The following is a 15,698-nucleotide window of genomic DNA, read 5'->3' on the forward strand; positions in this document are numbered from 1 at the left end:
AACACACAAATACAACAAGAAAACAAGGAGAAAACACACAAATACAATGAGAAAACAAGGAGAAAACACACAAATACAAGGAGAAAACAAGGAGAAAACACACAAATACAAGGAGAAAACACACAAATACAACAAGAAAACAAGGAGAAAACACACAAATACAATGAGAAAACAAGGAGAAAACACACAAATACAATGAGGAAACAAGGAGAAAACACACAAATACAAGGAGAAAACACACTATTACAATGGGAAAACACACAAAAACAAGGAGAAAACAAGGAGAAAACACACAAATATAACAAGAAAACAAGGAGAAAACACACAAATACAACAAGAAAACAACGAGAAAACACACAAATACAACGAGAAAACACACAAATACAAGGAGAAAACAAGGAGAAAACACACAAATACAATGAGAAAACAAGGAGAAAACACACAAATACAAGGAGAAAACACACTATTACAATGGGAAAACACACAAATACAATGAGAAAACAAGGAGAAAACACACAAATACAACGAGAAAACAAGGAGAAAACACACAAATACAAGGAGAAAACACACAAATACAAGGAGAAAACACACAAATACAAGGAGAAAACAAGGAGAAAACACAAAAATACAATGAGAAAACGAGGAGAAAACACACAAATACAACGAGAAAACACACAAATACAACAAGAAAACAAGGAGAAAACACACAAATACAATGAGAAAACGAGGAGAAAACACACAAATACAACGAGAAAACACACAAATACAATAAGAAAACAAGGAGAAAACACACAGTTACAACGAGAATACACACAATTACAACGAAAAAACACAAATGCGAGAAAACACACAATTACAATTAGAAAACACAATTACAATGAAAAAAAACCATACAATTACAACGAAAAATCACTCAATTACAACGAGAAAACAAGCAGAAAACACACAATTCAGATTCTTTCATTCACACCCGGCTCAGATCAGAACTAAAACTGGCTCTAAACCGACACTAAACATGATTAAAATGATCATAAAACATGTGAATCAGGACTTTTTGTGTTCAAAGCATAAACAAGTAAAACGCTGCACGTAAACAATGCCCACTTCATGCAGTAAATATAAATATAAATATAAACGTACTTTGCTGACAGAAGTGAGATGAACTCCTCTCAGTCGTGTCCTCTGTTCTCCACCAGGGGGCGCCACTGTCTTCACTGTTGACCTTGAATGACGCGCTGCAGTGAAGCTGTGACACAACTTCACAGGTTTTAATTGTCTCTTTGTTTGAGCGTTTTAGGTCAAAATGGTTTAAACAAGTGTCAGTTTTATGTGAATTTAGAACTTTAGCTTTGTTTACACGTTAGAACCTCCAAACTCTGGTTTTAGCTGAATAAATGTGGTTATTAGGGGTATATTGTCAATTATCTGATGAAAAATTGATATTTCCTTCACAAATTCAGAAGACTTTTTTATGTTTGTTTATGTTTAAAAAGCCAATTTTTCTTTTTTTTTTCTTTTTTTAATGACCTTTTGTTATGGACATGTGTCGCCTGCTCTGCTTCCTCCTGTTTTTAAAGTCAATTCAACTTAAACTTCTGTAAAAATATGACAAACAAAAAGACTCGTCTGATGACTGAGTGACACTAACGTCATTTTGTCTCATTAAAACAAATAAAAACTGGTTTCAATGTCGATTTTCTGAACAAAAACAAAAACATTTCACGCAGAAAACTGGTCAAATTTCTCCCTCCGAGTCTGACCTCTGACCTCTGAGGCCTGTGACCTCTGAGGCCTGTGACCTCTGAGGACTGTGACCTCTGAGGCCTGTGACCTCTGACCTCTGCGGCGACAAAGGCGACGCTTGAACGAATGGAAACGACTTTAAAATGTTGACTCCTCGCGCAATATTTGCCACGGCGACGGCGAAACGGAGCGCTTGGTCCGATAGAGCACGCAGCGGTCAGTCTTTCACCACAGACGCACACAAACGCACACAAACGCACACACAAGACACACACAAGACGCACAAAAGCTTTATCTAATCTGCAGCGTGTGTGTGAGAGGGAAACACAGCGTCTGCACGGGGGGAAAACTGTGGATTTGTGACAGAAATGTGACTAATCAAATCAAAATGAATGCTTTTGTGTGTATTTGAGAGCAGTTTTGTGCGTGTAAAAGTCACACAAAGTCACACAAAGTCGCACAAACCGCACTGGACCCACTATATTATTATTATCATACAGTAAAACACATTTGGAACATTTGAAAACAGACACATTAGACAGACTTTGGACCAAATGGAAGCGTTTTATTGGGACTTTTATTCCATTTTTTACTCCCTGTTCTCGCTCGTTCTGTTTTTTTGTGTTAGATATTTGTTTAAAAATTGATAAATCTGTTTTGTATTTGTAAAAGGAATTTGTAGGTGAAATCCCCAAATGTTGAACCTTAACATGATTTAATTGTATTATTAGTTTAGTTGTTCCACAAGAGAAAACACTCCATTTGTCGTTTAACTGCAGGATTTTGAGCTGGCATAAAAGATGTGTCTAAAATGTGCTGCTTTTTACTGCCACTAAAGTCAAATTATCCAGTTTACACCAGTTTAAAAGCTGCATTTCCCTCCAATGAACAGACTTACTTTACTTTTATGTTTTTTTTAATCAAAGTTCCATTGAGACGAAGGTGAAAAAACCTCTAAACAAACCAAAAAAAGCAGGTAAACAAAGTAAACAAATTCATTCAAATTCAACTTTTAGCACAATGGCAGTTTAACAGTGACTTTGGACAAACGTTTGACACGATTTTAATCATTTTTGCAGTTTATTTAACCAAAGTAAACCAGAAGATATCGTTTGTTTGTTTGTTTGTTTGTTTGTTTGTTTGTTTGTTTTCATCGAACGCCGGGCGAAAATGTTTACGACGTTTACAAACTGACATGTGTTTGTAGAAGAGAGAGAAGGTAAAGTGAATATAAAGACATAAAATAGATATAAATGTCATGTATTTGCTTGTACTCGTGTGATCATGTGAGAACGCGCCGCTAAACGCTACATTAAATGCGATAAAGTCGATAAATAAGCCGAAAACAAACAGAGACATGAATAAAAGACAAAGGTTTCAAAAACAGAACATTAGATTAATCACATTTTGTCACATTTGTCTCGTTCACACCGACGTCCGGCCTTCTCTGCCCGCGCTCCGCACCATTACACGAACTCTCGCCGTTTCATTTTGTCGAAACAAACCGGGAAATCACAGAGACTTTTCTCAAAAATCATTAAAATTGCCAAACAACGCGCACACGAGCCACATCCGGTCATTCTGCGCACAGACTTGGACACGTGCTCAGCATTGACCCGTGTCTGACCTCTCCGTGCTCTCCATCACGTCCTCACTGAGACGAACGTGCGCGTCACTACCGCCAGGGGGCAGACTGGCTGTTCCTCCGCAGATGGAGCGGGAGAGAAGGATAAATGTGGGGAAATAATGGCAAAACTTGTGACAAAAACACGTGTCAGACACTTTGAGACAGTTTGAGACACTTTTGAGACACTATGAGACACTTTTGAGACACTTTGAGACATATTTGGGACGCTTTGAGACACCTATGAGACACCTATGAGACACTTTGAGACACAATGAGACACTATGAGACACTTTTGAGACACTTTGAGACATATTTGGGATGCTTTGAGACACCTATGAGACACTTATGAGACACTTTGAGACACAATGAGACACTATGAGACACTTTTGAGACACTTTGAGACACTATGAGACATATTTGAGACACTAAGAGACACTATGAGACACTTTTGAGACACTTTGAAACACTATGAGACACTTTGAGACATCATTGAGACACTATGAGACACTCTGAGACATCTTTCAGACATCATTGAGACACTTTGAGACCCTGTGAGACACTTTAAGACATCTTTGAGATACTGTGAGACACTTTGAGACACTCTGAGACATCTTTGAGACATCATTGAGACACTTTGAGACATCTTGGAGACACTCTGAGACACTGTGAGACACTGTGAGACACTCTGAGACATCATTGAGACACTCTGAGACACTGTGAGACACTCTGAGACATCATTGAGACACTGTGAGACACTCTGAGACACTCTGAGACACTGTGAGACATCATTGAGACACTGTGAGACACTCTGAGACATCATTGAGACACTGTGAGACACTGTGAGACACTGTGAGACACTCTGAGACACTTTGAGACACTGTGAGACACTCTGAGACACTCTGAGACACTGTGAGACACTGTGAGACACTCTGAGACACTGTGAGACACTCTGAGACACTGTGAGACACTATGAGACATCTTTGAGACACTGTGAGACACTCTGAGACATAATTGAGACACTCTGAGACACTCTGAGACATCATTGAGACACTGTGAGACACTGTGAGACACTGTGAGACATCATTGAGACACTGTGAGACACTGTGAGACACTGTGAGACACTGTGAGACATCATTGAGACATCATTGAGACACTGTGAGACACTGTGAGACACTCTGAGACACTGTGAGACATCTCTGAGACACTGTGAGACACTGTGAGACATCATTGAGACACTGTGAGACACTGTGAGACACTGTGAGACACTCTGAGACACTGTGAGACATCTCTGAGACACTGTGAGACACTGTGAGACACTGTGAAACATCATTGAGACACTGTGAGACACTCTGAGACACTGTGAGACATCTCTGAGACACTGTGAGACACTGTGAGACATCATTGAGACACTGTGAGACACTGTGAGACACTGTGAGACACTCTGAGACACTGTGAGACATCTCTGAGACACTGTGAGACACTGTGAGACACTGTGAGACATCATTGAGACACTGTGAGACACTCTGAGACACTGTGAGACACTCTGAGACACTGTGAGACATCTCTGAGACACTGTGAGACACTGTGAGACACTGTGAGACACTCTGAGACACTGTGAGACACTCTGAGACACTGTGAGACACTGTGAGACACTGTGAGACATCATTGAGACACTGTGAGACACTCTGAGACACTGTGAGACACTCTGAGACACTGTGAGACATCTCTGAGACACTGTGAGACACTGTGAGACACTCTGAGACACTGTGAGACATCTCTGAGACACTGTGAGACACTGTGAGACACTGTGAGACATCATTGAGACACTGTGAGACACTCTGAGACACTGTGAGACACTCTGAGACACTGTGAGACACTGTGAGACACTGTGAGACACTGTGAGACACTCTGAGACACTGTGAGACACTGTGAGACACTGTGAGACATCATTGAGACACTGTGAGACACTCTGAGACACTGTGAGACATCTCTGAGACACTGTGAGACACTGTGAGACACGTCCCTCTCTCACGTTTCTTCTTCTTCTTCCTGATCCCGGAGGATCCGTCCTTGAGCGGGGCGAGGGGCGTGTCGTGCCCGGGCCCAGACACATAAAGCCGGCCTCCCTCCGCGCCTCCTCCCGCTCTCTCTTCCTCCTCCTCATCCACGCGGCTCCAGCGCAACACACGGTACTTTTACTTCACTTTCATGACGTTTTTACTGCGTTTTCCTTCCACTTTTACCGCGTTTTATGATGTTTTACACGCGTTATATTCTCTTTTACGCGCGTCTTTGTGGTTTTTGTGCGCGCATCACTCGCTCCATTTCCGGATTTGGAAACGATGCTTCTGACCGGGAAATGCTCAGACTTTTGGTCTTTTCTTTCGTTTAAAGGTTGAATCTCTTCTGTCAAAATGGTGAAGATCGGAATTAACGGGTGAGTGACGCAGATACCGGACCGAACCGGGTTTCCCCCCCGCTCCCGTTACGTAACACCGTCCCGGAGCCGCGCGTGGCATCGGTGCCGCCGTGCCCCACGAGCCCGGGCACGTACACACACCGGGGACGCACGTACACACACCGGGGACGCACGTACACACACCGGGGACGCACGTACACACACCGGGGACGCACGTACACACACCGGGGACGCACGTACACACACCGGGGACGCACGTACACACACCGGGGACGCACGTACACACACCGGGCACACACCGGGCACACACCGGGCACACACCGGGCACACACCGGGCACACACCGGGCACACACCGGGCACACACCGGGCACACACACACACACACACACACACACACACACACACACACACACACACACACACACACACACACACACACACACACACACACACACACACACACACACACACACACACACACACACACACACACACACACACACACACACACACACACACACACACACACACACACACACACACACACACACACACACACACACACACACACACCAGTCACGAGCCTGTGCAGGGCGTTATCAGGGCTCGTGTGTGTGAATAAAGTGTTTAAAGTGCGTTTTAAATGAGGAAAATGTCTCAGTTTTTCCGTCTAAACCTTCATTTTTAATATAAATCCACAATATATTTGACCTTCTTGACCTCAGTCCCAGACTAAGCGGTTGTTTTCGGCCCCGGCACCTGCAGCATCACTTTATTGACCACAAATATCTTCTGTTTTAAGCATAAACAAACACTTTAGTTTCATTATTGAGCTTTGTTTGGTCCCACAACAGCTTCTACAGAGATGACCTTGGAGAAGGTGCTTGACCTGGATTGAACTCTATTTGGTCATTTTAATTAAACTCTGAAGGATTTCATGTCACAAAGTGTCTCGTGGTTTGACGTTGCTTAAACACGTGGAGGTTTGTGAAGAAAAGTTGGAAAACCTGAGTTCACAAGTGCTCCTCATTCTGAAACCTGATGATGTCACAGGAAGTGGGGTTTTACTGCATAATGAGTCAACGTGTGTGCAAGAACCAGAAACTACTTTAATGTTGAGTTTAAACGCTCTTTTGTACCTCCAGGACTAGTTTAAACGCTCTTTTGTACCTCCAGGACTAGTTTAAACGCTCTTTTGTACCTCCATGTCTAGTTTAAACGCTCTTTTGTACCTCCATGTCTAGTTTAAACGCTCTTTTGTACCTCCAGGTCTAGTTTAAACGCTCTTTTGTACCTCCAGGTCTAGTTTAAACGCTCTTTTGTACCTCCAGGTCTAGTTTAAACGCTCTTTTGTACCTCCAGGTCTAGTTTAAACGCTCTTTTGTACCTCCAGGTCTAGTTTAAACGCTCTTTTGTACCTCCAGGTCTAGTTTAAACGCTCTTTTGTACCTCCAGGTCTAGTTTAAACGCTCTTTTGTACCTCCAGGTCTAGTTTAAACGCTCTTTTGTACCTCCAGGTCTAGTTTAAACGCTCTTTTGTACCTCCAGGTCTAGTTTAAACGCTCTTTTGTACCTCCAGGACTAGTTTAAACGCTCTTTTGTACCTCCAGGTCTAGTTTAAACGCTCTTTTGTACCTCCAGGTCTAGTTTAAACGCTCTTTTGTACCTCCAGGTCTAGTTTAAACGCTTTTATAGCTTTTTCTGCAGCTCTGACGAGGAACGTCCATGACTCTCACTTTAAACCAAAGACTATAAAAAGTCTAAACTAGGATGACCAGATTTTTCAAGTTTTTAAAAGTTGGACACACCTGCGTTGGAATGGAAAGTAATAATAGAGTAAATAACGCAGGTAATTAAGTACATTTCATGCACTTGTGAGTCGGTGTATAATCAGTGGAACAAAATGCATCGTTTGTGTTTTTTGATTGATCTAAAAGTCAGATTTTCTCTCGTTCGGCTGAAGAAACGTTCATATTTTCCTCTTTACGTTTTGCCGGGACACAGGGCTCAAAAGTGGGACTGTCCCGGGACAAACGAGGACATCGGGTCATCTCTCTGAACCTGAAATGTAATACATGTGACGCTAATCAATAATTAAACTAGGCCATGTTGAGCCTGCTTCAGGGGGAAACTAATAGGGCAAAGTCTTAATTGAGAAATTGTGTTTTTTATGTTGAAAGTTAAACATTTTAAACTCTAATGAACAAAGACCGAAATGGGCCTATGACTAAGTGACCCGACCAAGTATTTTAAAGCAGGTTTTACAGATTTAAAAAAGAAAAATGGCAGTTTTTATGCAGAATTTGATATATTTTTGTGTGGAAATTTAGACATTTTTTTTAAATTTGCTGCTCAAATAACAATTGTGATGAATCTTTCTGGGCAAATCAGATTTTTTTTAGCACAAGCATGACCTGGATCTTTGCGTTTCTCTTGCACATTTATCAGACTGAAATGCAACAGGAGCCACACCCCTTTTGACATCAAATCAGAAATGAAATTAAAAAGATTAAACCATCCAAAGCTGCCAGAGAATCAAGTTCAGAATTGTTTGTTGTGGAACGTGTGCCAAAGACGATCAGCTCCAGGGCGTTTGTTTCACGTGTGAGAACTCGTCACGTTTTCGACTCTCCTACAAAAGCCTGTCACGACCGGCGCGCTCCAGACTGTTCTGAACATGATCCTACTTACCGCATTGTCTGGACTATAAGTCGCACCAGCAAAAAAATGTATAATGGAGAAGAAGAAATGTTCTGAAGTGTGAAAACGACAAATAATATCACATAAGACGCTCCCAAGTATAAGTATATAAGTCGCACCCCGGCCAAAACTATGAAAAAAGGTGCGACTTGTCGTCCTGATAATACGGTAAACTCGAATCTCACTCCAAATCAACAGAACCACAGTTTGAGAAGCTGTAAAAGACAAACTGAACAGGCCGTCGCACTGAAGCTGCCATTGTCTTATCAGTTATTTTTAAACAGATGTCACATCCTCTTCAGCCTCTTCAGTCGACACGTCCCACTCGTTGTATTTTTACTCCGTGTTTTCGCCGTTCAGAGGTTTTGTGGAGCTGAAGCGTTTGGACCTCTTTTTTGGCGCGTCACGTTCAAGGCGACTGGTTCGGTGAAAGTGAGTTTGTTTGAGCCTCTGTCGCTCCGGCACGTGAAGAACCGTCTGCAGCTCGCGCTCTGAGCTTCTCCAAACCGAACCCTGGTCAAAAAGCGCCGTTCACGTCGTGCCGGAGCTGGAAATGGATCAAAATCGACTCAAATGTCACTTTGAAGAGTCTCAATTTGAACGTTTCAAGAGTAGATGAAATAAATCTACTTAACGCATCAGTTTGTCTTTTTCCGCAGTCAGTATTCTGCTTTGTTTGACTGACGCTCGATTAAACCAAGAGCTGTAGTTTCCCCCTCGACAAAGTTGTGAAAAGCGTAAGATGATTAGATTTCTGTTAGCGCTGAGAAACATCAACCGAACGGTCAGAAATGACGGTTCACGAGCACGTTTCTTTCAGTTTGCACTTCTGTCCAGCGCTGGAATAATGCCTAGAAAAAGAGTAAAGTGTGGTCAAAGTCGCACGCGTTTTGTACTTTAAACTCAGTATTTCTGCTCCGTATCGTGTCAAACGTGCTCGTGATCCTCTGCACTGCTGAACCGTCTTCAACCAATGCAGTTTATTCACATTTGTCCCCTTTCCTGACGCGTTCTCATTAGATTTGCGTCTCCGGGGACATTTGAAATACTGAACTATGACCTGTTACACTCTGTCACGAGCTCGTTTAAATCTGCACTTCGGGTTTTCCTGCAGAAGTCGTGGCGTTTTCCTTCGCAGAGGACTTTAAGAAACCTCGTCTTTTTGCGACTCGAGTGCGGTTTCTGTCACTCGAGCTCACGCGGCGCTGAGAAACGGTCGCCCGGTGATCGTGTTCAACCAGCACAAAGGAACTGGCTCTGCTCCAGACAGACAATGAGAGGGGGAGGAGCTGGGGGAGAAGCTTTGAACGAGGAAGAGAAACTAGGAAGTGTGTCGCAGGAAGTGGACTCTATTCAACAGCAGCGATCATAAAATGTCTGGATGGACTTTTCCACAACTCTGAACAGGCTTTTCTATCTGCAAAGCTTTATTCTGTCGCCACAGTAACGACCCCCAGAGTCCTCTAAACCGCCCTCCACTGATCCAGAGTCCCTCAGGGTCCTGGTCCATATTTGGGCCGGGCGCTGCTGCAGGGCGTCGCTCCCTCTTCAGACCTTCTATGGAGCGTGTGGAGGGCCCCGGGCTCTCGCAGGAGGAAGTGTGGTGCTGTACCGCCCTCTGCTGGACACGAGGAACAAGTTCATTCAGGAGAGACTTGGCAGAAGTTGAGCCGTGGTTCTTGTCACTTTTGAGGTTTAAGCTGCTGTTTTTCTAATTGAATTCAGTTTAATATTTGACATTTAGAGGTTTTTTTGGCATTTTAAATCAAACCACAGCGATTCACTAAATATTTCTCGTCTGAAAAACATCATTTGCGTCTTAAATGTACTTGAGTTGAATTTTACGCGAGTTGGTGAAGGGCGACGCTGCTGGTTTATGATCCGATGCTGAGTTTTAATAATACTATGGTAAATGTATCGACCCAGTGCATGAGTTTTGTATTGAAACTCTTTGACGTTGAACAGTTTTACTTTGGCCATTTTCTTTCAATTTCTGCTTGAACTAAAATGAATATAAGGAAACTCTAGGAACGATGCATTACACACATGTAAACGGCAGTATCGATACTTTACTTGCGTCTGGTATCGATACGCGGAGGCTTTGATACTTGTCTGTATCGATCCGCCCGTCAAGGCCGTCTGGTTTTTCCTCTCCCGTGTTTTAAGTGTTTAAAATGGTGTTAAACGTTTGTCCAGATTCGGCCGCATCGGTCGTCTCGTGACCAGAGCCGCCGTCTCCGGAGGAAAGATCCAGATCGTTGCCATTAACGACCCGTTCATCAGCCTGGACTACATGGTGAGTTCTTCTGTCGGGACATGATCAGGTTTAGAACGTCTTCAAGTGTCTCGTTTCCTGCTCATTATGATTCCGTGTAAAGACTCGGTCACACATTTAAAGGGGCTTTTCTTGTCCCCTCGTGATGTCATGAAGGAACTCTGTGCGTTTGTATTAAAGTGTTTGTATTAAAGCGGCTCGTGCGCTGTAAACGTTTAAAACTGCGTCACATCAGATGAACGAACAGAACGAATAAAAATGCATCAAAATATCCAATAATGTACCTTCAAACCATGAAGCCTGTCAATCAAATAACAAATCAAAATAATAATAAAAATGATGATCAAGATAATGATAATTATGATTATGATAAAAAATTATAACATAATGATGATAGAAATAATAAAGAAGATAAAAAATAATGATAAATACCAAATGATAAAATATGAATAGTTAGAAATATAAAGATTACGTCATAGCTATGTTTATTGTAGTTTTTAAATTTCTCCAGCTCATTCTTGTAAATTTGTATCAAACGGCCCGTCCTTTTTAACCGTCAACTTTGGGGATGAATAAATGTTTAACGCGTCTGAATTGAGGTTTTTAATAAACTAATGTGTGTTCCAGGTTTACATGTTCAAGTACGACTCCACCCACGGCCCCTGGAAACACGGCGAGGTGAAGGCCGAGAACGGGAAGCTGGTCATCGGGAAAATGGCCATCTCCGTGTTTCAGGAGTAAGTCTGCGGCTGGAGGGAGCGAAGGGGGAACCACCGACTGTCACTGACCTGGTTTTGTGCAGGAGGGACCCGGCCAGCATCAAGTGGGGCGAGTCCGGCGCGGAGTACGTGGTGGAGTCCACCGGCGTCTTCACCACCATCGAGAAGGCTTCTGTAAGTCTGGAACTGTCTCTGCAAACTGTGTCCTCTCTGCAAACTGTCTCCCCTCTGCGTCGAAATAAAACTGCGCTGTATTGTAATATTAAGAACTGTAAAAGTGTTTGTTGGGAACAAAGGTGAGCTTTTCAGTTCAAGTTCATACTGGGCTCTGCAAAAGTGTCATTTGATCCAAATTTATCCTAAAATTATCAAAAGTTGTCTACTGGAAGAGAATTTAGACTGGTCAGAAGGTAACTATTTTGTTGAGCTTCAGATGGTAAAAATTGTGCTGGAGTCTCTTTAAGATGTCAAAATATTGTTAATTTTAATCTCGTGAAACTATTTTGACCCGTTTAAACGACGAGGCCTCAGGCAGAGCTAGTTTCTCTACAGGAGATTTAGAAGAGTTTAGTTTTTTTTTTTTTTTTTACATTAATCTACAACTCCTGTGTTTCCTAGGCTCACCTGAAGGGCGGCGCCAAGCGTGTGGTGATCTCCGCCCCCAGCGCCGACGCCCCCATGTTTGTGATGGGCGTGAACCACGAGAAGTACGACACGTCCATGAAGGTCGTCAGGTAAACTCAGACATGGAATACTTATTATTTCAACCGAATGGTGTGGAGGCTCGTCTCACATTAAGATATGAAATTATCTCCAGAACTAGAACAGTCGGACTTTAATAAATACCTTACACTCGAAGTTTAAACTACCTAAATCGGTCTTTCCCACAGTTGAGGTGTAATATATCTCCATCAAAGTAATGAAAATCCAGCTGTTTAATTTGTCTGTAAAAATGGCTGAAATGTTTTGGGTTTTTTTCCCTCTGGTCTCCATAGTAACGCCTCTTGCACCACAAACTGCCTGGCCCCTCTCGCCAAAGTAATCAACGACAACTTTGGCATCGTGGAGGGACTTATGGTGAGTGATTGAGTTTAACGGGCCCGGAGTCTGAGTCTGGTGCCCCGGCCCCATGACGGTGCCACAGTCCCCAGACTCTGGTGCGTCTGGCGCGCGCCTGGACCCCGGAGTCTGGCGCGCGCCTGGACCCCGGAGTCTGGCGCGCGCCTGGACCCCGGAGTCTGGCGCGCGCCTGGACCCCGGAGTCTGGCGCGCGCCTGGACCCCGGAGTCTGGCGCGCGCCTGGACCCCGGAGTCTGGCGCGCGCCTGGACCCCGGAGTCTGGCGCGCGCCTGGACCCCGGAGTCTGGCGCGCGCCTGGACCCCGGAGTCTGGCGCGCGCCTGGACCCCGGAGTCTGGCGCGCGCCTGGACCCCGGAGTCTGAGGAAACACACCAGTCCAGACTGGTGTGTTTCCTCGTCCGGTTCCTCCCTCAGAGCACGGTGCACGCCACCACCGCGACTCAGAAGACTGTGGACGGACCGTCGGGTAAAATGTGGAGAGACGGGCGAGGAGCCGCTCAGAACATCATACCCGCTTCAACTGGAGCCGCCAAAGCTGTGGGCAAAGTCATCCCCGAGCTGAACGGGTGAGACTCTTCAGATCAGCACCAGACTAAAAATAATCGTTTTTTGTTTTTAATGAACTAAAATGTTGACTACTACAGGTATTCAGGGACTGTATTCGGGGACTACATTCGGGGACTACTTTGTCTAGAAAACATTGATTTAATTGGTAAACTTGGGCCTAGACGTTTTATGTCAGACACTGGAATCGTTCAATCAAAATGGCTAAAAGTGTCTAATATTTATTCTGTGAACATGAAATATTCTGTACTTTTAGAGTCTTATTTACTAATGCAAAAAATGTTCTGAAATCTAAAATGCACTTTAGCCCTAATAAAGACTCGACTTTGTTTTTGCTCGATTGTGTTCTTAAAGCAAATATAAATCACTTCATGCCAGTTTGAGTGGAAGATTTTGTTCTATAGTTTTTACTTGAGCTGCAGCACCAACTCGTGACTTTTCCTTTCCAAACGTCTTCATGATGAGACGATGACTGAAATCTAAAGTGACTTGAATGATTCTCAACCTGAACTGTTCTTTTTGCAGTAAACTGACCGGAATGGCCTTCCGCGTCCCGACTCCGAACGTGTCCGTGGTCGATCTCACCGTTCGCCTGGAGAAACCCGTGAGAAGAGCGTTTTTTTGGAGATCTCTTTATATATTCTCGTTTTTTATTTATTGATTGTGTTTCAGGCGACGTACGACAACATCAAGAAGGTGATGAAGGCGGCCTCCGAGGGGCCCATGAAGGGAATCCTGGGATACACAGAAGACCAGGTGCGTCGCTGTCTGTGGTGCTGAAGTTCACGGTCGCCGTCTGTGGAGCTGAAGTTCACGGTCTCTGTCTGTGGAGCTGAAGTTCACGGTCGCCGTCTGTGGAGCTGAAGTTCACGGTCGCCGTCTGTGGAGCTGAAGTTCACGGTCGCCGTCTGTGGAGCTGAAGTTCATGGTCGCTGTCTGTGGAGCTGAAGTTCACGGTCGCTGTCTGTGGAGCTGAAGTTCACGGTCGCCGTCTGTGGAGCTGAAGTTCACGGTCGCCGTCTGTGGAGCTGAAGTTCATGGTCTCTGTCTGTGGAGCTGAAGTTCACGGTCGCTGTCTGTGGTGCTGAAGTTCACGGTCGCTGTCTGTGGAGCTGAAGTTCACGGTCGCCGTCTGTGGAGCTGAAGTTCATGGTCTCTGTCTGTGGAGCTGAAGTTCATGGTCTCTGTCTGTGGAGCTGAAGTTCATGGTCTCTGTCTGTGGAGCTGAAGTTCATGGTCTCTGTCTGTGGAGCTGAAGTTCATGGTCTCTGTCTGTGGAGCTGAAGTTCATGGTCTCTGTCTGTGGAGCTGACGTTCACGGTCTCTGTCTGTGGAGCTGAAGTTCATGGTCTCTGTCTGTGGAGCTGAAGTTCATGGTCTCTGTCTGTGGAGCTGAAGTTCATGGTCTCTGTCTGTGGAGCTGAAGTTCATGGTCTCTGTCTGTGGAGCTGAAGTTCATGGTCTCTGTCTGTGGAGCTGAAGTTCATGGTCTCTGTCTGTGGAGCTGAAGTTCATGGTCTCTGTCTGTGGAGCTGAAGTTCACGGTCTCTGTCTGTGGAGCTGAAGTTTATGGGTTCATTTCCTGTTGGGTCGAGGCTTTAGAACAGAACTGCCTGTATAATTTTAATGTAGATTCAGGAATAATTGACCTAAATCTAGGCTCTTTTAGAACAGAATTTTAGTTTAGAAATAGATTTTTTTTTGGATTAGTTCACAACGAGGAAACTCCCAAGAGCCGACTTGAGTCCTACAATCGACAAAGATGACTAATGTATTTGTAACTAAAACTGTCTTGCTCTACATGACTTGATTCGTTCGTGTAGGTCGTGTCCACGGATTTCAACGGCGACGCCCACTCCTCCACCTTCGACGCCGCCGCCGGCATCGCACTCAACGACAAGTTTGTCAAACTCGTGTCATGGTAAATATTCTACAGCTAAAGAGTGAATGTTTGGAAGAACAACATGAAATCACTTTGGTCTGTGATTTGACTCATTAGAGGTGGATAATGACTAAAATGTCGATTAGGTTGAAAATGTACAAAGTTTGAATAGTTTGTATTAAAAAGCTGCAAAAAGAGATGATTAAAAGCTAAAAAAAATGTTGTAAATTTTGAAATGAAGTGCCATTTCTGCTTAATTTAACTGAGATTTTACAATAATAAAACGTGTTTAAACCCTTTAGTTCAGGCATGTCCAAACTAGGGCCCGGGGGCCAAATGCGGCCCTCAGACCACATTTTGTTGGCCCTCCAGCTTCCTGCTATGTCGGCCCAAACAATCAACCGTACTTTTTACTGTGAAATTGGGAAAATTCAGGCAGATTGATGTTATAACAACCTATTATTAATGTTCTGGGTCTAATTAAAGGTTTGTAGGCTCAGCGCAATTAAGTCAATGCAACATTTTGACTGATTCACTGTCATTCAATAAATTGGACATTGTCCAGTTGTTTGGCCCTCTGCCCCGTTTAAGTCTCAAAATGCGGCTCTTGGTGAGAAAGTTTGGACACATCTGCTTTAGTTGACGTTTAAACACATTTGTTATTGGAACGCTCGTTTGCGTCTGTGTT

General features: G+C 43.9%; 1 protein-coding gene across 1 annotated transcript in view; it reads left to right on the plus strand.

Annotated features, from left to right (window-relative positions):
* The first annotated feature begins 5,764 nt into the window (after positions 1 to 5,764).
* The window catches only part of LOC140362195 (glyceraldehyde-3-phosphate dehydrogenase), a 10,160-nt gene continuing 226 nt past the window's right edge, over positions 5,765 to 15,698 (plus strand). The window contains exons 1-10 of the mRNA XM_072448270.1: positions 5,765 to 5,807; positions 10,687 to 10,786; positions 11,393 to 11,502; positions 11,568 to 11,658; positions 12,103 to 12,218; positions 12,480 to 12,561; positions 12,979 to 13,130; positions 13,654 to 13,732; positions 13,801 to 13,884; positions 14,952 to 15,049. Coding sequence (XP_072304371.1) covers positions 5,785 to 5,807; positions 10,687 to 10,786; positions 11,393 to 11,502; positions 11,568 to 11,658; positions 12,103 to 12,218; positions 12,480 to 12,561; positions 12,979 to 13,130; positions 13,654 to 13,732; positions 13,801 to 13,884; positions 14,952 to 15,049 — 935 coding nt within the window. The 5' untranslated portion in view covers positions 5,765 to 5,784. The remainder of the gene's footprint in view (positions 5,808 to 10,686; positions 10,787 to 11,392; positions 11,503 to 11,567; positions 11,659 to 12,102; positions 12,219 to 12,479; positions 12,562 to 12,978; positions 13,131 to 13,653; positions 13,733 to 13,800; positions 13,885 to 14,951; positions 15,050 to 15,698) is intronic.

Source organism: Eucyclogobius newberryi, unplaced genomic scaffold (assembly GCF_026437365.1).
Source record: "Eucyclogobius newberryi isolate DKJ021-1_F unplaced genomic scaffold, fEucNew1.0.hap1 SCAF_16, whole genome shotgun sequence".
Lineage (NCBI taxonomy): Eukaryota > Metazoa > Chordata > Actinopteri > Gobiiformes > Gobiidae > Eucyclogobius > Eucyclogobius newberryi.